Source organism: Pipistrellus hanaki, assembly GCF_964339955.1.
Source record: "Pipistrellus hanaki genome assembly, chromosome: 1".
NCBI classification, from domain to species: Eukaryota; Metazoa; Chordata; class Mammalia; order Chiroptera; family Vespertilionidae; genus Pipistrellus; species Pipistrellus hanaki.
In genome coordinates, this window is record NC_140503.1 from 85,212,634 (window position 1) to 85,236,317 (window position 23,684).

At 37.3% G+C, this 23,684-nt stretch overlaps 1 protein-coding gene across 1 annotated transcript in view; it reads left to right on the plus strand.

Moving 5' to 3' along the window:
- The window catches only part of TTC6 (tetratricopeptide repeat domain 6), a 215,817-nt gene that overhangs the window by 74,113 nt on the left and 118,020 nt on the right, over positions 1–23,684 (plus strand). Inside the window, exons 3-4 of the mRNA XM_084880152.1 lie at positions 17,661–17,753; positions 20,550–20,642. Coding sequence (XP_084736278.1) covers positions 17,661–17,753; positions 20,550–20,642 — 186 coding nt within the window. The remainder of the gene's footprint in view (positions 1–17,660; positions 17,754–20,549; positions 20,643–23,684) is intronic.

Sequence of the window (23,684 nt, forward strand, 5' to 3'; positions counted from 1 at the left end):
GCACCCTGACCACCAGGGGGCAGCTCCTGCATGGAGCATCTGCTCTCTGGTGGTCAGTGCACATCATAGTGATCAGTAGTTCCACCATTTAGTTGATTTGCATATTAACCTTTTATTACATAGGATGGTACATTCTTTTGCATATCTCTTATTAAGTAAATTACTTGGGGATAGATTGTATTTTTTTTGAAAAAAAATATTTAAAGCAATGTTTTAGTGACTTTGAACACTTAGACTATAATAAAACCACGTGGGTCAAAAATTCAGGTGCAGCAATGAAGAGGACACATTTTTTTTGTGTGGATGGCAAACTATCTCTAAAGGCAATTTCAAAAATTACAGATGTATTGAACTTCTCAAATGGAATCCTGTATAGTAGTTGTCAACCTTAAGGATGCAAAGCATTCGCCAGCATAAATGCCATCACAAAACATCTTTGCGTAGCCTTTGTGTACCAGGTATGTGGTGTAGTCCCTGCCCTTGTGGTCTGGTGGGAGAGACAGACTTCAAACACTAACACAATTTTGCAAGCCACATGGTGCTATGATTGCCTGTGCTACGGATACGTGAACTAGTCAGGGGTGTCAGTGTGTGTATATATTAATCAGAGATTGATGTGAGAGGAGTACCCCAACTCTAGTGAGAGGAATGATTGGTTGTGATAGGAGGTGGTGAGACTGGTTGTGGGTTATAATAGTTAAGAGACTACAGTGGGGATTTGGAGATGTTTAGGTAGAAATTTAATGGTTTGGTGATGAATTGGATTGGGGAGAGGGGAGTCATCAGGAAGACTCCCAAGTTTCTGTCATCTGCAGCTGGCTTCTTTGGGATGCCATTCTAGAGATGAGGAATATCAGAAGACGACCTGTTTTTTAAGTCCTTAAAGAACCAGAGCTAATGATTCTTAAAGAACACTCTAATCAGGTAGAATGACATAATCGCTAAATAGAAATACACGTATTGTGCTGGGGACAATGAATTCTGAGTGAACTTTCTAGGAGGAGAGGCATTTCAGTAAAAAATAGGGTTCAAAAGGTTTGGAAGATTTCTAAAAAAAAATGGGAGGAAGGAAAGATGGAAAGAAAGGTGAAAGGAAGAAAGGAAGCCTTCTCCGCTCAAGCCCCAAAGAAACCACAAGAGGAAAGAGAATTTCTGATGGAGGGCTAAGCATAAGCAAGGATGCTGCGTCCAGAAAAGGCCCAGTATATTTGGGAAACAGACTATTAAAATATGAATGATTTTAATAATATATAAAGAAAACGAAAAGGTTTGTTGATATACTTTATGAATTAAAAATTATTTAAAACGTTAATTGTCATTAGGTATTTTTTTTTCATATATCAGTTTTGTAAATATATTATTTTGACTAGTAAAAATCTTGTTAAAGAGGCAGAGAGAGTTAGAGTGGTTAATTCTTAGCCCTAAACTCTCAATGATCAATCTCAATTTATCTGTTTTTTAGACAATATGGTATGTAATGAGGTGATAAAATCAGTCTAACCCATGTAACTACATAAGGAGATAGTTGATTTCCTTTTTGCCATGTACCAACTCTTAAAGTACTGTATTTGTTTTGTCTGAAATTCCAGAGTGAAGAACTCATTCCTTTGGTTCCCTTAAGAGATGTATTTTTCTCACAGAATGGTGATTTCTTATCAGTCATTTATCACAGGTCACCAAGCTTTTATTTGTAAAGGGCTAGATAGCAAGTAACTTAAGCTTTTTGGGTCAAGAGGCAAAATCAAGGATGGTATTTTAATACTTAAATAATGAAAGAAAATAAAGTTCCACAAATATGTATAGGTGAAATTCAAAACATTATCAATGAACACTAGAATTTGAATTTCATATACTTTTCACTTGTCATGAATATTATTGTCATTTTGATTTTTTTTTTAACCATTTAAAAGTGTAAAAATCAGTTTTTGCTCATGGGTCAAACAAAAACAGGTAGTTGGAAAAGGGAGGCTAAACGGTGATGGAAAAACAAAACATAAAAACAGGTGGTTGGCCATATTTGGGGGTTGGACTGTTTTTTTCCAACTCTTAATTTACATTACATTGTGAAAGAGTTTTTCTGTCATTGTATGTGATCATATTGTTTTGCTTTTGAACAAGAGAGAACATGAGGACATTGGTCATTGTTATGTGAAAGTGTGTACACAGATGAACCTCTCTCTGGTGGAGGCATTTTAGGTTTGCCTAGTCTTGGCTTGCTGTTTTTGGAAAAGCCCTGGACAAATAAAATGTCTGAAAAAATATTTCACCTTCATTTTTGAATTGTTTGTAAAAAAGAAATGATTATGGAAACTCATGACATTTTTGAGAATGTTTCTGTGCATCCACTCTAAAATTTAGATTTTTGCTTAGCATAATACTCTCCAATTCCATCTATACTGAAATAAGCCAGTCAGAGAAAGATAGGATAGCATCTCACTCATATGTGGAATCTAATGAACAAAATAAACTGATGAACAAAATAGATCCAGAGACATAGAAGCATGGAACCGACTGAGGAATTTCACAGGGAAGGAGTGATTGGGGAAGAAATTACCCAATGACTTATATGCATACTAGAGGCCTGATGCATGAATTTCATGCATAGGTAGGCCTGGATGGTGATCAGGGCCGATCGGGGCCTTCCAGCTGCCAGCCAGGGGCTCCCTTCCCTCGCTGCTGGCTGCTGGCAGGGGCCTTCCTTCGTTCCATGCCACCTCCTGGTGGTCAGTGCATGTCATAGTGAGTGATAGAACTCCTGGTATCCCGGTCGAACTCCTGTGGGGACAATTTGCATATTAGGCTTTTAGATATATAGATATGCATAGCCCATGGACACAGACTATAGTGTGGTGAAGGACTGGAAGGTGTGGGTGTGGGGCGGAGGGCATCAATGGGGGAAAAACAGAGAACATCTGTAATATTTTCAACAATACTAGTAAAAATAAATTTAAAAAATATAAAATTTAGATCTTAGTCTCACAAAACCATTATCATTGTGGGGCATGGAGTTTATTTTTCTTTATAAATTATATGATGATTATCAAAATGACAAGTTGATTTCTTTTTAAATAAATCTTTATTGTTGAGGGTATTACAGATGTCCCACTTTCCCCTCCCCCCATTACCCTCCTCCAGCTAGTTCCCATCTCACCCCAAGTCTACACCATTCCATTGTCTGTGTCCATAGGTAATATATTTATTTGGCTAATCTCTTCTTCTCTTCCCTCTCCTCCCCACCCCCCACTTCCCTCTGAGATTCATCAGTTGGTTCCATGATTCCATGCGTCTGGTCCTATTTTATCCATCAGTTTATTTTATTCATTGGATTCCTTGTCCATTTATTTTGATTTTTAGATTTGTTGATAGATATGTATTGCCATTTTATTATTCATATTTCTTCCTATTCTTCCTCTTCTTCTCCTCTTCCTTCTTCTTTTTCTTTTTCTTCTTCTTCCTACCTGTTTTTCTCTTGTTGCTTTTAAGATTCTCTCTTTTGTCTTTAACCTTTGGCATTTTAACTATGCTGTGTGTTGATGTGGGCTTCTTTGGGTTAATCTTGTTTAGGACTCTCTGTGCTTCCTGAACTTGTAAGTCTATTTCTTTCATCAGGTATGGGAAGTTGTTTGTCATTATTTTTTCAAATAGGTTTTCAATATCTTGCACTTTCTCTTCTACTTTTGACACCCCCATAATGCAAATATTGAAGTTGTTCCAGAGGCTCTCTACACTATCTTCATATTTCTGGATTATTTCTCTTTTTGCTATTCTGATAGGGTGTTTTTGCTTCCTCACATTCCACATCATTGATTTGATTCTTGGAATCTTCTACTCTAGTTGTTCTCAACCCTTTTAATGCTATGACCCTTTAATACAGTTCCTCATGTTGTGGTGACCCCCAACCATAAAATTATTTTCATTGCTACTTCATAACTGTAATTTTGCTACTATTAATGAATTATAATGTAAATATCTGTGTTTTCCAATGGTCTTAGGCTCTACAGCAGCGGTTCTCAACCTGTGGGTCACGATGTCTTGGTTTCTCTACATTATGACTTTTGTGGGTTCTAGGCACTTTTGCCTTAGGAGCCCCTTATGCCATAAAAATATTAAAAACTTTTATGTGTGTGTGGTACAAAGAGAAATACAATTTAGGCTATATTCATTATTACACGTTAATCATTATTATATAGTGTTTCTTATTTTTTAAAAGAAATAAAAACATTTTTGTAGTTCCTTAAAGAATCATGGGCCCTAGGCACTGTACCTACTGAGTGTATTGGGTAAGTCAGCCCTGGCTAGGGCAGTGGGATTAGATTTGGGGAAGAGGATTATTCATCATCTCTTAATGGGACAGCATTAATTATTTCTTTGTCTACTTATAGAACCCATCCTCATTTTCTGTTGCCCCCTCCACACGATCCCTCTCCCCAGCCCAACTTGTACCTATTGTGAATCAGACTTGAGTCCCATTGGGCTAAATCAGGAGACAAATCTGAGAGAGAGAGAATTGTCTCCTCTTACAGAATACCAAGACTTACTCATGGAGTTCTGCTCATCATATCTACTCCTCTCTTCTTTGTTCCTCTCCTCCCAGGTGACTCTCCACATTCATGCAAATGAGATTTTGGGACATCCATCCCATCACTTTGTCAGATACGTTCATATATATCTGTGTCCCAATGTGAAGATTCTTTCCACCTTCAACCTGCTTATCTGCATTGAGGGCATGTGCGTGCCTGCCCCAGGGATGAGAAAAGTCTTTTCTCACACAGAATGGCTTTTGTATCCACTGGGCACATTCAGTTCCTTTCTTTTATGGCCCATTTTAAGGAAGTACTTGCTTTCTATTCTAAACCTATTTCATCTGCCTTCTCACCTGAACTCCACGGTACAAATGTACTGTCTGCCTTTCCTCTGACATGCATTTTTACGTACATACACACCAATACATATGTTTATCTAGACTGTGAATACCTAGGTGATCAGAATAGAGTCTTACTGATCTTTTTATGTTTAGTTGGACAATAAAATGAATGTGAATTTGTCTTATAAGACTACAAACAACTGGAGGCAAGATTATTTACCTTTTGCCCTTGTATCCCTCATGTCACTCCACAGAATTCCTTGGACTTCTTAGTCACTCAGTAAATGAATATTTATCGAATAATGTAAACAAAAAAATGTTTGCTCTTGGAGACCTGAATTTTCTTATTTAAGTATTTGTTTATTTTAGGAAATCATGTATGAGATTACATTCAAGCACATTCTTATGGATTCTTTAGAAAATTTATTTCCACTCCCAGATCCATATGAGAAAAGTTTGAAGGAGCTAGAATTTAGTGTAGAGAAGAGATAACTAAAGACTGAGTGTAAATGCTCCCTAGTGGATGCTTTTCATCAGTCATTCTTCATCTGAACTGAGGAAGTGTATGCACTGTCTTATATATAAACACTAGAGGATGGATGCATGCAATTCATGCAAGAGTAGGCCTTCCCTTCCCCGGCTGCCGGCACTGGCTTACTTCGCAGCCCTGGCTTCATCCAGAAGGTCGTCTGGAAGTTCGTCCAGTATAATTAGCATAGTATATATTTATTATTATAGATAGATAGATTAGATGCTGTTAGTTATAGATCTGTGTTACTTGGAGGACTTACAGAATTAGCTTTGTTTAATAATAGGACAAAGAATCATATTCTTGGTGTAGATTTAGAACACATCTTACTACTAGTAAGCCCTTTAATTCTTTGTGGTTGTGTAGTTTTCACAAATACTGTAATAATAGTGCATGGGATTTGTATCCTGAAGTTGCAAAACATATGTAATGAAATGTTAAAATATTTCATGATGTATGAGATAAATGTGGGACAAAGAAAGGAATATTAAGCATCACTCAGTATACATTCACATACCTTTTCCCCCTCAAAGACCTAGCACAAAATGCTCCACTTTTCAATGGGTTTTCTAAAAAAAAAAAAAAAAAAAAAAAAAAAGCATATCTTTAAAAAGGCTAAGAAAGATTATGCAATATTAGATAATAAGGGAGAAAAACATATACTTTCCTAAATAAATAATAATTGTTATATGATTTTGAGATCTTAGGTTCTTTAGGAAATGCTACAAATATCTGAAGAGCCAGAGTTATACCTTTGAAGCCCATTTTAATTATTTCTTTGTAATAAATTACCCTCAAACTTACAATGAGATTTACTATTTCACACAGTTTCTGTGGGTCAGGAGTCCAGCTGTAGCTTAGTTGTCTGATTCTGGCTTGAGAACCTCATGGGGTTGTGGTCAAGATCTTTTCGGGGGGCTGCTGCTATTTGAAGATGTGATTGGGATGGAGGTTCAGCCTCTGTCACAACTGGCAATGAAGCTGGCTGTTGGCAGGAAACCCCAGTTGCCTACCACGTGGAGGGGCTGCTCAGGGACATGAATACCAGGAGGTAGAAATTCCTGGGGCCAACTTGGCCAACGATTAGCAGAAACTTTTTGTAATAAGATCTGAAAATGGAACTGCAAATGTTTTTGCTGAACATTAGCTGCATATTAAGTTTCATTTTTGTTAAAATATCTTGAATGACTTTACAATAGAAAACATTTAAGAAAATTAATTGAACTTATTATTTGAGTTAGGAGCAACAAAAACAGTTTTTCAGATTTAGCATCATTGGAGAAATAGCAACAACTATGTTTACTTATCCTTCCTCAGTTTGTATCTTTTTAAAAATATATATATTTTATTGATCTTTACAGAGAAGAAGGGAGAGGGATAGAGAGTTACAAACATCTATCAGCTGCCTCCTGTGCACCCCCTACTGGGGATGTGCTCACAACCAAGGTACATGCCCTTGACCGGAATCGAACCTGGGACCCTTCAGTCTGCAGCTTTATCCACTGAGCAAAACCAAGTAGGGCCTCAGTTTGTATCTTGAAAATTTTAGTTTGTTTATAGATTTCTGGTACTAAAAAAACAAAAGGGATTTAAGACCTTTAACATTAAATAATGTAGGCACATGCCCAGCTGGCGTGGCTCAGTGGTTGAGTGGTTACCTAGGAATCAGGAGGTCACATTTCGATTCCTGGTCAAAGGCACATGCCTGGGTTGCGGGGTTGGTCCCCAGTGGGGAGCATGAAGGAGGCAGCCGATCAATGATTCTCTCATCATTGATTCTATCTCTCTTTCCCTCTCCCTTCCTCGCTATAAAAATAATTTAAAAAAATAATGTAGACACTTATTTTCTTCCCAAATTTATTTCTCAATAGCATAATCGGAACCGGTGCATTTTCTGATATTCATACTCTTTTCTTAATCTCTCTATATAAACCGAAATCCTATTGAACTTGGAACCTGTGCATAATTACTATGCTTGATTGAATACATTGTGTTGCATTTAAAAAAAATCATTATTTCTAGTCTGTTATGTTTATCTTTCTAACTATATTCTAATCTTCTTGAGGAAAATAGCCTAGCCTTCTATTTCTCTTGGATTCCTAGTCCCAAAGCACTGTAGCATGGTGTTGCTCACTTAGTTGATCATGGTTTATTAAGTAGGCAGTGCCTATTTCAGAGGAGTGTCATATCTGAGACACAGATGCTATAACCTAGAAACAAGCATATTAATTTAAAAATAACTATAGGTCTCTGAAAGGGAAAAAAAACAAACAAAAAGATTTTGGGGGGTGTTCCCTTGTACGAATGTCATGGAGTAAAGGAGGTCAAGCCTGATCATTGGCTGGATCGTATTTTGGAAATATTTTCCCGATTGCATCTGTTTTAGACATCCTGGATTAAACAAGCTTTTCATAAATGCTCCAATATTATTATTATTTTAAAAAAGTACTATGTAGCCCTAACTGGTTTAGCTCACTGGAGAGAGTGTCAGCCTGTGGACTGAAGGGCCGGTCACAAGTTGGTCCAGGGCATGCACCTTGGTTGCGGGCACATCTCCGGTGGGGGATGTGCAGGAGACGGCTGATCAATGTTTCTCTCTCATCGATGTTTCTAACTCTGTATCCCTCTCCCTTCCTCTCAGTAAAAAATCAATAAAAATATATTAAAAAAAAGCACTATGTAGTTTTATGATAAAGGGCATCCATAAAAAAGTGATATAAAAAGTGAAAATCTACTTGAAACTCTGTGATTGTGGAAATATTTTGTTTTTTGAGCAGGCTTAAATAATGGGCTATATCCTATTAGGACTTTGTAGAAAAAAATTATATATATGTATATAAACATATGTATATATATATATATATGTATATGTATATATATTTAGCTATAGATAGTGTCTGTAGCAATTTTGATATTTAGATTTATGTGGCAGCCAGTGAAGTTCTGGTTGAATTTTTCTTCCAAATAATATTTTTCAAAACTGACAGTTTAATGAATGCAGGGTTCAGCCACCCAGAACTATCATATAAAATGTTTAATTTAGTTGTGTGTTTTTAAAAAAACGTCAAATGTGGTTAAGAATGAATGCAAAGCAGCGCTGGCACGTTTTGTGCGCCTCTGAGCAGGACTCTACAGGCCAATGCCTGCAGGCTTTTGCCTGGGGGATGCAAGAGGAAGTCAATGCAAATCAGGGCCCTTTCTTAAGAAAGTAGCCTGTGTGGACACGTATTTGTTTATGGCCATAAACAATGTCTTTTCTTTCCTTCTTTCTGAAACTTGAACTTTGTAGTAAGTTATTTAAAGGCAATGCACCTGAACAGATGAAACGGTGAAGGGTATGTGTTAGGAACTCTCTTTGGCCTCATGTCTTTGCAGCCAGCTTCATTTGGGGACCACCCGGAGCCCATGAAGACAGAGTGTGGGGAAGCTGCTCTCTCTATCTCTTCTCTTAAAGTTGGCTGAAAAATCCTGGGCCTGCCTCAGAGGCCAAGGAACACTGGTTTCTGTTGTTGGCCCATCTGCTTGAAGCAGTTTAGGGAAAAAGAACGCACCCTGTTTTGAATACTACAAAGCTCTGGCTTAGTGTCTTCCTTCAGACTACTGATCTTTCAGTTTCTTTCCAGCTCTGACATTTTGGGTTCTAAGTTAGAAACTTCTTTGTGAAACACATGAAACCTGCATCCAGGGTAGTGAAATTGCACTGCTCATGGCTTTATAAACGTTCAAATATTGAAAAAGTTGTTCACCACTGTGCTAGCTCTTTTAAAGATGTAGGAGTATAACACTAATTACATTTAGGAGTTTACAGTTTCTGACTCAGTTACGGAGACAAGATAGAATTAACATGTTATTTTTTTAAAAATATATATTGTATTTTTAATAAAAAATTCTCTTTGATTTTCACCTGAATCCCAAGTACAAGATTTCTGATTCAAGGTAATTTTTGTATCTCACTAATTTTTTAGTTTTCCTCACAGTTCTTACGGCACTATTTTGGTAGTTTATAATTTTTGTTGCTTTTCTCATTTTCTCAGTTTGGCTTTTGTGAATTGATTTGTATCTAAATAACCTTATTTCTAGTTTACCATAGGTTTTTCTTTTTTTTGGGTTTGTTTTGTTTTTGTTTTTGTTTTTAAGCATATAGTCATAGTCTCTTCAAATCATAGTAAATCATTTAATTCATTTTTTATGGTTATATGTTTTATATCTAGAATTGCCAATATAATGTCAAATTATGATGGTAACAACAGGCATCTTTATTTTTTTATCCTAATGTAAATAATAATAGCTATTATATACAAGCCGTTTTCTATTTTCATGTATTATCTCATTTACTCCTCACAATAAACATGTGAGGTGTATACTATTATTATACCCATTTTATAAAACTCAGTCCTAGAGGATTAAATAATTGATATAAGTCTGCCCTGAAGTGACTGAGTCAAGATTTGAATCCAAGCAGTCTGACAGAAGAGCCTGTGTGCTCAGCCAACTTATCATACTGCTTCCCATGTGATTTGCACTTGAAACTGCCATTGAAATGATTGTATGTGTGTGTTTTTAATTTGACTTATAAGTTAATGAATTTCCTAAGGTTAAACGCAGCATTTCTTGCCCAGATTGACCTTTGGGAGTTCTTCCCTCCAGGTCATCATTTGTTTCCAGAATATGTCAGAATATCTATCTCTGGGTACAGACAGAGACATCTGCTGTATTTCTAATTAAATATTTTACAGAACATGTTTAGCAATGCTTTTATAATGATTGATTTTTTTCCACCTGGAACATGAAAATGAAAACCGTTTTCAACTTACCTATACCTTTTTTTTCTCTTTGAATCAGTTATATCTTTTTCTTTCAAGCTACTGACTTTTGCTTATATTTCATTTACTTTTGTCTTCAGAAGCATCAGTTATACCCACCTTGTCTCCATTTTCTCTCTTTGGTTTTATTATAGTCTTTCCATTGCTTCCCTTTGCTCATTTTTCTCTATATTTTGGAAGACCTCATCATTTGTTCTCTACCTTCTAATTTCATTTTCATATTAAAAACTCTGCTTTTTAATATATAAATTTAACATTTAAATGTTTAATACTATCATTGTAGCTTATTTTTCTTCAAAGCTTCCTATTTTATTCAGCTTAAGTTTCATTTTTTCTCTTGCTGTTGTTTCACCTAATTCTCTTTACTCTGCATGGATTTCTGTATGTTTTGATAGAATTAATATCTTCTTGCATTTTTTGAACACATGGCACAGTTTATTAAAACTTATTCCTTTGAGATTTCAAGATATTGTCCTCTTTCTCTTATCCTACAGTGATTTTTCTTTCCCTTTTCCCCTCTCTTTCAAGAATAATAAGCCTTTATTTGAGCAAAAGGAGCCCCGGAGACACATATTCAGATAACAACCTAAATTGTGTTCTGCCAAGATAAAGGGGAGGCCACCTTTTATAGGGAAAGCTCCCAGTCAGATTTCCAATTAGGTCCGTTTTATATAAATAAGGGCACAGATTGTGCAGTTCTGATGGGACTTGCAGGTCTCAGCCCCTTGGTGGAAAACCAGGGTTCCTTGTAGTGGTTGACTCAGACCCATAAACAAGCGGGGTATAGTTCAGGAAGCCAGAGTTGAAGGTTCACATCACATGAATGCTTTTTCTCAGGGTCCACACCATGAATCATGTGGGACGTGCTTAACACGCAGGTTCTGATTTAGCTGGTCTGGGGTGGGACCTGGGCCCCTGGACACTGGACCACACCTGGAGGAGTGAGGCAGTAAGTCCTCTCCAGAGCCCCAACTGCTGTGCAAACAACAAAACCCCTGCTTGCAAGGAGCTCCCACCTCACTGTGTACCACACTGGCTGGCTTGTGTTTTTAAAAAAGACCAGGCCTATGGCATAAATTAATTTTCACTTTTGTAGTATTATCATTTATAATGATATATATTGTCTTTGGTCTTTGTCCTGTTAACCAAAAAATAACATTCAAACCTGTAAAGAATTTTCGTGAGTTTATTTGAGCCCAACTGTCGACAATTGCTGGGAAGCAATATCTCAACGGATTAGGATAGTGCTCCAGAGAATGGCAGATTCTTATCTATTTTTAAACATTGCAATCAAAGGAAGGGACAGAGAAGGGTTGTATGAAATCCATTGGTGATAGATTAGAGAGGGGGGAGAAAGCAAAGTGGGGAAACTCCTAGCATTGGATAAAAATAAAATGATAGACACATACTTAGGTGGGTGCAGGAACAATTAACATGATACCAGTGAAGGGGTTTGTGGCATTTGTCCTGGTGAGCAGGCACCGGAGGTTGTGCCCTAAGGGGTCCGGAAAAAGGGAAGTTACAAGCTACACAGACATTTCAAGGGTATGTTATCATAGATGCAAAAAGACAGATGAACTCAGTTAAGGTTAAGGTTGACCTTGTCAGTGAAGATAATGGCCTAGGATGTAACTGCCCACCATAACTGCTTTTAGTTAAAGTTTAATTTCAGACCATCCTTTGTGGTTCCTTTCCGTCTCTGAGTTTGCAAGATTGCTGTGCAGGCCTCCCCTGAGCTTGTCAGGTCAGCGTGTGGCTTCTTTCGTCCACGGTCCCATTCCTGGCACAGCTCCTAAAACCCTTGGAATTTCCTAAGTGATAAGAAGACACATATAAAGGTGTCTTTAGTTGCAGAGGTGCTGTTGGAAAGTCCCTAGGTAACCTAAGGCTGGGAGCTGATTACTGGGGAATGTACCACGTGATCAGAGGGTTGAAACTTCCAGTCCCAGCTCCCACATCTTCCTGTCTCCAGGAGGTTGAGATCAATCAAGAATGGCCAGTGATATAATCAAACATGCCTACGTAATGGAGCTTCCATAAAAATCCAAAAGGGCAAGTTCTGAGAGTTTTTGGGTTGGTGAGCACATGGAGATTTGGGAAAAGAGACACTTAGAGAGGGAATGGAAGCCCCTCCTCCTTCCCACACACCTTACACTATGCATCTCTTCCATATCCTTGTTCTTGAGTTACATCCTTTTATAATAAAATTATGATCTTGTAGATAAAATGTTTCTCTGAGTTATGTAAGTTGGTCTTATAAATTAATTAAATCCAAGGATGGGTTTGTATCAAAATCCAATCTATAGCTGGTAAGTCAAAAGCACAGGTAACAACCTGGGCCTATGATTGGTGTCTGAAATGGTTGGAGCACAGCTTGTAGGACTGAGCCCTTTAACCTGTGGGATCTGATGCTATCTTCAGGTAGACAGTGTTGACTTTATTTTATTTCTCAACGAGAGGCCCAGTGCATGAATTTGTACACAGGGGGGGTCCCTTGGCGCAGCCTGTGGGGATTGGGCCGAAACTGTCAGTCCAAAGCCACCTGCTGCTCAACAAGGTGGGGATAGAAGGATCATACCTCAACATAATAAAAGCTATATATCGATATGACAAACCCACAGCAAACATCATACTCAATGGGCAAAAACTAAAACCATTTTTTTTATTGGATCATTTATCTTCCTTTTGTTAAGTTGTATGAGTTCCCTGTAAATGTTGGAAGATTAAACCTTCGACAGTAAAAACATTTGCAAGTATGTTCTCCCACTAAGTGAGCTTTCTTGTTGCTTTGTTGATGGTTTCTTTTGCTGTGCAGAAGCTTTTTATTTTGATGTAGTTCCATTTGTTTATTTTCCATTGCCCTAGGAGCAGAATATGTAAAGAAATTGCTTCGGCGTGTCTGAGATTTTGCTGCCTGTGGATTCCTCTAGTATTTTTAAGGTTTCCTGTCTTATGTTTAACTTCTTTATTGATTTTGAGTTTATTTTTATGTATGGTGTAATTTGGTGGTCTAGTTTTATTTATTTATTTATTTTGCATGTATCTGTCCAATATTCTTGGTACACCCCTTTGTGGGTTGAGTGCAAAGTCTTGGTATAATTAAGCCTTGATTGCTGTTGGTACACTGGAAGGAATTGACCTCCAGGCCAATTGGCTGTGAGGACCCACTGTGTCTATAATGGAAGAGCTGCTCCGCTGGAGACATGCTTATGGTGCAGGCCTTATTTCAGTGGGGCTTTGGTGCTCACTGAGTCCGCCTCCCGAATGTGTCACTTATGGATGTGAGGAGTTGAAATGTGGTGTCTCACACTGGCCACTAGGTACACTGGTTTCTGGATCTCCAATAAGGTGCAGGTAAGCTACTTATAAGGCCACCCTGCAGGAGTTACAATGATAACCACAGCCCTCACCTTCCTGCTTGGGGCTTGGAGGCTTTGGAGCTGTCTGAACTGGGTTGCAAGTTTGCTAGGTTAAGCTGTGATTGGGAAGGCAGTTCATATGCAAAAGCCGCTGCTTGGAGCTTGGGTGGGTTTGTAGGTTATATGGGGAAGGGTCTCAGGGCATCACCAGGCTAGGGCATGGCAAACAGTGATGGATGCCAGCCCTCTGTCCCATCACTTTCGACCATGTCCGTTGCCCCAGATCAGCAAGCTCCTGTGTGCAGCTCTTCTAGCAAACCACCCTCACTTTCCGACCCCATGGCAGAGAGTCCAGTTTCTCCCCATAGGAGTTTGGGTCCCCTGTGTCTCCCCAGAAACTGGATTTCAGAGAAATGGGGAGCTTTTCTCTCTTTGGGTTGAAGAAAGCAACACCCTCTGCCAGCCGGGATCTGCCACCAGCCCATATTGTGTGTGCCCCTGTACCTTAGCTTTTCAGCACTTGTGCCCTCAATGCTCTTTTCTCTTTCTTATTGTTTTTGTAGAACTTCCACTCAGCCAGCTTTCCTGTGGTTCTGGGTGACAGATGTTTTGTCTTTTAATTGTAGTTTTGAAATTGTGCAAGGCAGCAGTTTAGGTGTTTACCTATGCTGCCATCTTGGATCTCCGCTGTATAACATTTTATTATGAATTAGTGTTTGGTGCGGGAATCTGCAAATATCTCTTGTGGTGTTAAGAAAGTTTTCCTCTATTTCTGGTTACTTTTTATTCAGAAATAGGTATTGGATTTTATTTTCTGTAGCAGTTATTGCAATGATCATATAAAATGTCATGCTAATCTGTTGATCTCATAAGCCAGCAATACATTTCTGGGAAAAATTTCCTTGGTCAAGATGTATTGTTTCTATACAGCATAGGAGTATAGTCAACAATATTATAATAACTATGTATGGTGCCCAGTGGGTACTGGAAATCTTGGGGGGAACACTTTGCAAATTATTTGATTGTTTAACCCCTATGCTATACATCTAAATGTAATACAAAATAATATTAAACATAAACTAATTGAAAAAAGTCGTATTTTTATAAATATACTAATTAATTTCATTTGGAAATATTTTAATTGGGACTTTTGCATTTATGTTCATAAATGAGCTAAACGATAAGGTTTTTAAAAAATGTATTTTTATTTATCTTTAACATTGTTATGTTAGCCACATAAAATCTGTTGAGAAATTTCTTTAAAGTGTTTATATTATTAAATATTTCAACTGTAGAAAAAGTATGCATCACTCAGATTCTTCAAAATTTAATATTTTTCATATAGCCCTCAGATTGCTTAAATAAATAGAAAGTTGCAAGAAAAGTACAGGCCTCTTTTGTACTTCTTTCCAATAATTTCTTCCCTCCTCCAATGTGAACAATATTATGAATTTGGTGTTCATTATTGTTATCTTTTTATACATTAATTATATATTTTTAAACCTAAGAGGTTATAAAAAATATTTTGCAGGCTTTCCCATTTCACATTAACTGTTTGTCTAATATATTTGTGAAGTCTCTGGAGCAGATATAGTCTAGGTTTGAAATTTACAACTATAATAATGAAATATTCTACTTTTTGTTCTAAGTTCTGTTAGTTTTTTTGTTTTTTGTTTTACGCCCTTTGAAGTTTTGTCATTAGTGTGTACTTTTATGACTTCTTAGGAACTTGACACTTTTTAAAAAATATATATTTTTATTGATTTTTTACAGAGAGGAAGGTAGAGGGATAGAGAGTTAGAAACATCGATGAGAGAGAGACATTGATCAGCTGCCTCCTGCATACCCACTACTGGGGATGTGCCCACAACCAAGGTACATGCCCTTGACCGGAATCGAACCTGGGACCTTTCAGTCTGCAGGCCGATGCTCTATCCATTGAGCCAAACCGGTTTCAGCTTGACACTTTTATTATGAAGTAATCCTCTTTCTTCTGATAATATTTCTTGTTTTGAGGCCTACCATATCTGATATAATTATAGCCTTTCCAGTTTTTTATGATTAGTGTTTTCGTGTTATATCTTCTTTCAGCCTCTACTTTAACATATTTATGTCTTTATACTTAAAGTATTTTTCTTATAGAAATCATACATAAGATCTTTTTTCCCCTGCAGTTTGAAAATCTGCCTTTCAATTTATAAGTTTAGAACCATTTATATGTAATTATTGATATGATTTTGTTTATATTTATTATGTTGTTATTTGGTTTTTATTTGTCATATTTTTTCTCTTTACCAGTCATCTTTTATTACTTATTAATCATTTTATATTATTCCATATAATTTGCTTATTTATCTCTTTGTTTTATTATTTTAGTGACTGCTATCTAGTTTATAATATGCATATTTAACTTATCCCAGGAAATAATATACCATTTCACATGTAGTATAAGGGCCTTTTAGAAATATATTTTTTCCTTTTTTCATCATTGTGCTTTTATTAATGCATACTTCACTGTATATATGTTGTAAATCTCAACACATTATTTTGTATTTAAACAGTTAATTATATTTTGAAGAAATAATTAAAAAGCAAAAAATTATCTTTTATTTACCCACATTTTTATCATTTTACCATTTATTTTCATTGTGAATATTCAAGTTTTAATCTGATACAATTTTCCATCTGCTTGAAGAATTTCCTTTAATATTTCTTGTAATGCAGGTTTGATGATGATTAATATTTTCACTTTTCGTTTACTGAGAAAGTAGTTTACCTTTGGTTTTGAAAGATATTTTGATGCATATAGAATTCTATGTGGACAGTTGTGTTTTTTCAGTGCAAATATTCTAGAATATGTTGCTTCCTTGTTTTCTGGCTTTTATAGTTTTGACAAAAAGTCTGTAGCATTAATGTGTGGTAATCAGTCACTGGTAATTCGTTATTTATACTTAATGTTTCTCTGGATGCTTATAAGATTTTTTTTTTATTGCTGGTTTTTATAATCTATATATAAAAGCCTCAGTGACCAGAATGAATGGGATGACCGGAATGACCTGTCTCTATGACATGCACTGACCACCAGGGGACAGATGCTCAATGCAGGAGCTGCCCTCTGTTGGTCAGTGCACTTTTATAGCCAACCTCCCCTGACAGGCCGACTTCTCATGGTTCCTCCCTACAGCCTACAGATTGCCCAATTGGGGCTGGGCCCTGAGCTGGGACAGGGAGTCAGGGTGAGTGGTGGTGGACATGGCCCCTTTCCTAGGGGGCCTGAGGGCTAGCTTCCTCCTTGAGGCCTGTGGTCAACCTCCTATGCGCTATTCCTTCCCCTGGCTGGGAGGCCCTAATTGGCCTACCACCCACCCACTGTGGTGGCAGCATGGCAGTGAAGGAAGGAGGAGGGGGCAGGCAGGGAATCATGTGGTGGCAGAGCACTGACTATGGTGACGTCAGCATTTGGAGTCTGTTCCTTCTGTGCCCAGCATGGCAACTGTCGCTTCCTCTCTGGCCCGGCCCTGATTGACCTGGCCCCAGTGGACCCTGATCACCAGCCAGGCCTAGGGACCCGACCATGCATGAATTTCATGTACCAAGCCTCTAGTTTTGATTATAATGTGCTTGGCACAATGTATTTGTGTGTTCCTGCTAAGTGTTCATGGAGCTTCTTGCATTAGGTTTATAGTTGTCATAAAATTTGGAACCTTTGGGCCATTTTTTATACAAATATTTTCTGCTCTCTCCATATGCTCTTTCTGGAACTGTAATTAAAATATACGTTAGATTGAATATTTGTTTCAGTTTTTATATCTCTCTGTAATTCATTTTGTATAGCTTCTATTCCTATGTCTTAATGAACTGATATTTTCTTCTGTAATGTCTTCTTCTAATGCCACCCAATGAAATTTTTTTTCAGAAAATGTATGTGTTTTTTTTTTTTATAGATGTTCCATTTGATTTTTATTTTATACCAGACATTTAATCCTTTCTATGTTTATCTTCTTAAATATTTATAGTACTTCTATTATTTACCTTGGTGATTTTTAAAATTGACATTATTTTAATCATTTCTTTTTTTCTTCAAGGATATTTCTTTAATGGGAAAAATGTACTGGCACAGAACATCTCAAATGCAAACAGAGCAAGAGTTACCGATAAGTACTGAGGAACCTCAACTGGTAAATACCTTCTTTAATAAAAATCCTCCTTGCTTATATTAAAGTAATAGTCTGCCTTCTGTTGCTTGAATGTTTATCTAGGGAGTTTTAAAAAAAATCTTCTTTAATGTGTTTTAGAGGTATATTTAACTGTAAGCACACCTAATTCAGTATCACCTTGGGAATCTTGGATATTTTGGATTCCTGTGGCTGCCTATCATAGACCTTCTCGGCTAAGGTCCCAAACATCAGTATCTTCTCATTTCAATATCTATATTATCTCTTTTTTCCCCTATTTATTTTTCTCCTGGTTGTATATTATATATTTAAGATTTTTCCATAATTGATAACTTTTGATTGGATGATGAAAATTATAATACTGGATTTGGTTATTTTCATTAAAAAAAAAGTGTTAGGGTTTAATCTGATAGGCAGTTCAGTTACCTGAAGATCACCTGTATCTTTTGAAGTATTATTTAAAACTAGAGGCCCAGGGCGTGAAATTTGTGCACCAGGTGGTTCCCTCAGCCCCCAGCCAGCACGCTCTCCAATCCAGGACTCCTCAGAGGATGTCCAACTGCGGGATGGGACCTAAACTGGCAGTTGGTTATCCCTCTTGCAATCCGGAACTGCTGGTTCCTAACCACTTGCCTGTCTGCCTGTCTGCCTGCCTGATCGCCCCTAACCACTCTACCTGCCTGCCTGGTCACTCCTAACTGTCTCTGCTTATTGGCCCGATTGCCCCCTAACTTCACCTGTGCCTGCCTGGCTGCCCCCTACCTTCCCTCCTGTTGGCCTGGTTGACCCCTAACTGCCCCTCTCCTGGCCTGGTCACCCCCTAACTATACAGAAGGGATGTCTGGTCCACCCAGTCTAATTAGCATATTATCCTTTTCTTAGTATAGATGTTCAAGTTCAGCAAAGCCTTACTCTGGAGCTCATTTAGCACTGCTACTAATGCACTATCATTCTGAGGTTTATGATAAATGTACCATGTTCTCTGATTGTCTTGTGGAAGAGCTAATGATTCCCAGCTTATGTGAACTGTGGGAATTGTGGCTTATAGCTTTTTGGCAATTGTTCCTGCCCCCCTTCCTCCAAATCGGCAGTTTCTCTTTGTCTGGCCTCATGGATTTCACCATTGCATGAGAAAATTGGTTTTCAGCCAGAATCAAGAGCAAATTTCTGAAGCCTCTTTCTCCATATTGTACCTAACAAATTCTACCCTCTTTGTCTTCTTACTCTAATTTCTGTCTCTTCAATTAAGTAAGACAGTGGGCACTGTGTGGTTTCTCCTTTATTGTGTTATGTTCTGGAAATTGTGTAAAACAGAAATTTGAGGTAATTTAACTCTTAATCTTTTTTTGCATCCATATTCTTAGTCATCATAGTTTTTCATTGCCTGTTGTCCAACCTTAAAAGAGGTATTCTTACATTTTGTCCAGTTATTTATGACTATAGGCCCAGAGCACAAAATTCTTGCACAGATGTGTGTGTCCCTTAGACCAGTCTGCACCATCTCCAATCTGGGACCCCTCAAGGGATGTCTGACTGCCTGTTAAGGCCTGATTCTGGTAGGATCAAGCCTAAACGGGCAGTCGGACATCCCTCTCACAATCCAGGACCGCTGACTCCTAACAGCTCACCTGTCTGCCTGCCTGTTTGCACCTAACCACTTCTGCCTGCCACCCTGATCACCCCCTAACCCACTCCCCTGCCAGTCTGATTGCCCCTAACTGCCCTCTCCTGCAGGCCTGGTTCCCCCTCCCCCCCAACTGCTTTCCCCTGCAGGCCTGGTTCCCCCCCAACTGCTCTTCCTTGCAGGCCTGGTTGCCCCCAACTTCCCTTCTCTGCCAGCTGGTCTCCCCTAACTGCCCTCCCCTGCAGGCCTGATTGCACCCAGCTGCCCTCCATTGCAGTCCTGGTCCCTCCCAACTGCCCTCCCCTGCTGGCCATCTTGTGTCCACATGGGGGCAGTCATCTTTGACCTCATGGGGGCAGCCATCTTGTGTGTTGTAGTGATGGTCAATTTGCATATTACTCTTTTATTAGATAGGACAAAAGTGTAAAATAGAAGTCAGTGGTCTCAGATTTATTTTGTAATGAAGCAAAGAAAAGGGAAAGGTAGGAAAACAGAGTTTTAAAGCACAATGAATGTTCAGATATTGCTATTGACATTATTAAAATGCTAGGGGAGAAAGAGTCCTTAAAAGGTCATGTACAAAGATAACACTGAAGTGAACAAAATGACTTCTTTTAATGCCTCGTCTGTGACTTAACAGTTTGGGTAGAAGTTGGGTGTCTTTATTCCTACCCATTGTTAGATATTGTGCTGTGCAATCTTACCATTTCATCTATGTAGAGAGTATAATATAGCATTGAGCATTAGTAATGATAAAAATGACACTAACAGTTATACCTATTAAAAATTTAAGTATATTTATATAATTTCTTACTCTTGGTTAGATTAAATTTTAGCTTTGATTTTATCTTTCTTGCATAAACATTTAATAGCAGTGATTTACAGTATCTGACTTAATATTACCTAATTGTCTTATTCAATATGATGATATATCCATAGAGATCAATGATTTTAAAAGCCATAACATTGGAATAATAGACAACATGTTTTATTGTATCTTTTTTTTCTGTACTTCTCATTTCATGCATAATATTGACTTGCTTATATTTTCTCTTTTATTATATATAGTCCTCATTTATTGAACTATATTGACTAGCATTTTGCTGCATTGAGTAAGATACCTTGATGATTTTTAAAATTGACATTATTTTAATTACTTCTCTTTTTCCTTCAAGGATACTTCTTTAATGGGAAAAATGTACTGGCACAGACCATCCCAAGTGCAAACAGAGCAAGAATTACCTATAACTATTGAGGAACCTCAACTGGTAAATACCTTCTTTAATAAAAATCCTCCTTGCCTATGTTAAAGTAATAGTCTGCCTTCTGTTGCTTGAATGTTTATCTAGGGAGTTTTTAAAAAATCTCCTTTAATATGTTTTAGAGGTGTGTTTAACCATAAACACACCTAATCCAGTACCACCTTGGGAGTCTTGGATATTTTGGATCACTGTTGCTGCCTATCATAGACCTTCTGAGCTAAGGGCCCAAACATTTTTCAGAAGGGAAAGATTTTAACAGTTCTTTTGGTCTAGAGACATTCAGATCTAGAAGATAATTGGAGAATTAATTAAAAGTATTAGCTTTTAACCCTCACTGGTTTGGCTCAGTGGATAGAGCATCAACCTGTGAACTAAATTGTCCCGGGTTTGATTCCAATCAAGGGCACCAAAAAAAAAAAAAAAAAAAAAAAAAAAAAAAAAAAAAAAGTATTAGCTGTGGTTATCTTCTATGACTGTATCACATTATTCTTTATTTAGCTGGAAGATTGTGTAAAACTTTGACAAGGGGATAACTTTGTAGAACAATATGGACAGTTGGCATCAGAAGTTTGTTTCAGAAATAAAGCCCCTTTTCCTCCATCATCGTCAAAATACTTATGGGATTCAAAGCTGTCTAGAACATATTCCATGTCTCTCAGTATATAGAGATCCACATTTATGTAAAACCATGCTGGTGCGATGATCACTTCCCTTGCAAAAGATTTATAAGGTATTGAATAGAAAGCTCCTATATTAGTTCCTGAAAATATGATTCAACATGCATAAAAATTCAGATCAAACTTTATTTTTAGCCTAATATATTATGTTCAGAAAGTGTATGTAATATTTTCACAAAAGCCATTGATCCTGTAATTTTAGAGTTATTTTAGGTGGTTGAACTACTGGAAATCGAGATGCTTCTGGGTCTAGACCATGTATTTTCACCTTTGTAGTCAATACAATTCCCAAACCAGAACCCTGGAAGAGTTTGCTGAGGAAGTCAGGAATAGAGAAATTAAAAAGAAAAGGAGTGCCAAAAGCTATGACACATAAAATGAATTAATTTGTCATCGGTAGACAGTATAGAGCCCATAACACATATTACCCCAGTGTATCTATTCTGCCATTTTTATGAAAAGGATTTTATTAATTCCTTTTAGCCAATGAGGAAAATGAGGCTAAAAAGGGTAGGTAACTTGACCAAGATCCCTCATCTATTTATTGATAGATCCAGGATTTGAATTAATTCCTGTCTGGTTACTCTTTCCAAAGTATCATCCAGTAGATTTATAAAAATATGAGCTCCAGATTCAATTTGTGTTTTATAAATATACAGTTCTTGTTTCAGCCATCCCTTGACTATAAACTTCTATAGCATTTTGACTGTATGCCATCTTTACCATTTATTCTACTTATTAACAATCAAGTGTATCAAAGAACAGAGAGGTACAATTGCATTTTCAATTCAGTCTATAGAATTCAGATTTCTATGTAATAAGGTTGGTTTTATCATCTGCTAACCTGAGGCAGTGAAGTTTTAATTGTCAGAGCTCCATAATCTCAAATAATCTTCTTTCGAAATTGTGTCATACCCAAATATGGCTATAAAGATTTTTTCCTTAAGATTTGTGGAGATACAGATTAAGTCAGTGAAACTTTTGTGTGTGTGTGTGTGTGTGTTTTTTTGTGGCTGTGCCATTTCTTTTTATAATTAAATTTATTGTGATGATATTGGTTAATAAGATCAGGTAAGTTTCAAGTGCACTATTCTATGGCACATGATCTGTATATTGTATTGTGTGCCCACCACCCAAGTCAAATCATCCTCTGTTTGGTCTCATTTATCCTATGCCCCTTGTCTCATCCCACTGGTAGCTACCATACTATTGTCTGTGTCTATGAGTTTCAGATTTATATCCCATATATAAATTAAATCTTATGGTTCTTAGCTTTTTCTGACTGACTTTATTTTACTTGGCATAATATTTTCAAGGTCTAATCATGTTGTTGCAAGTGGCAGTATTTCATCTTTTCTTATGGTTGAATAATATTGCATAGTATACATGTACCACATCTTCTTTATTCAGTCCTCTATTAGAGGACATTTTGGTTGTTTCTATGTCTTGAGTACTATGAATAATGTGGACATTTAATCTTTGCAAATAACTGTTTTTTATTTTTTGGGGGTAGATACCCAAGAGAGAGATTGCTGGGCCATATGGTAACTATATTCTTAACTTTAAAAAATATATATTTTATTGATTTCAGGGAGGAAGAGAGAGGGAGAGAGATAGAAACATCAATGAAGAGAATCATTGATTGTCTACCTCCTGCATGCACCCTACTAGAGATTGAGCTCTCAAAGTAACCCGGGCATGTGCCCTTTACTGGAATCAAACCTGGGACCCTTCAGTCCACAGGCCAACAATCTATCCATTGAGATAAAACAGTGTGGGCTGTGCCTTTAACATTTTTAGGAACATCCATACTGTTTTCCATAGTGGCTGTCCAAGTTTACATTCCCAGTAGCTGTGAATGAGGGTTCCTTCTTCTCTACATGCTCCCCAACACTTGTTACTGTCTTGTTGATAATAACTATTCTAAAAGGTGTGAGGAGGGAATTTCATTGTAGTTTTTATTTGCATTTCCCTAAAGCTAGTGATGTGGATTATATATATATATTGTATTGGCCATTTATATGGCTTCTTCAGGGAATTGTTCATTCAGGTCCTCTGCTCATTTTTTTATTTGATTGTTTTTGTTTGGTGTTCAATTGTATGTGTTCTATATATATTTTTAGATATTACCCCTTGTCAGAGCTGCTGTTTGCAAATAATATCTTCCATTTGGTTGGTTGCTTTTTAAAAAAATATATTTTATTGATTTTTTATAGAGAGGAAGAGAGAGGAAAGAGAGTTAGAAACATCGACGAGAGAGAATCATAGACCAGCTGCCTCTTGCACACCCCCTTCTGGGGATGTGCCTGCAACCAAGGTACATGTCCTTGACCAAAATTGAACCCGGGACCTTTCAGTCCGCAGGCCAACG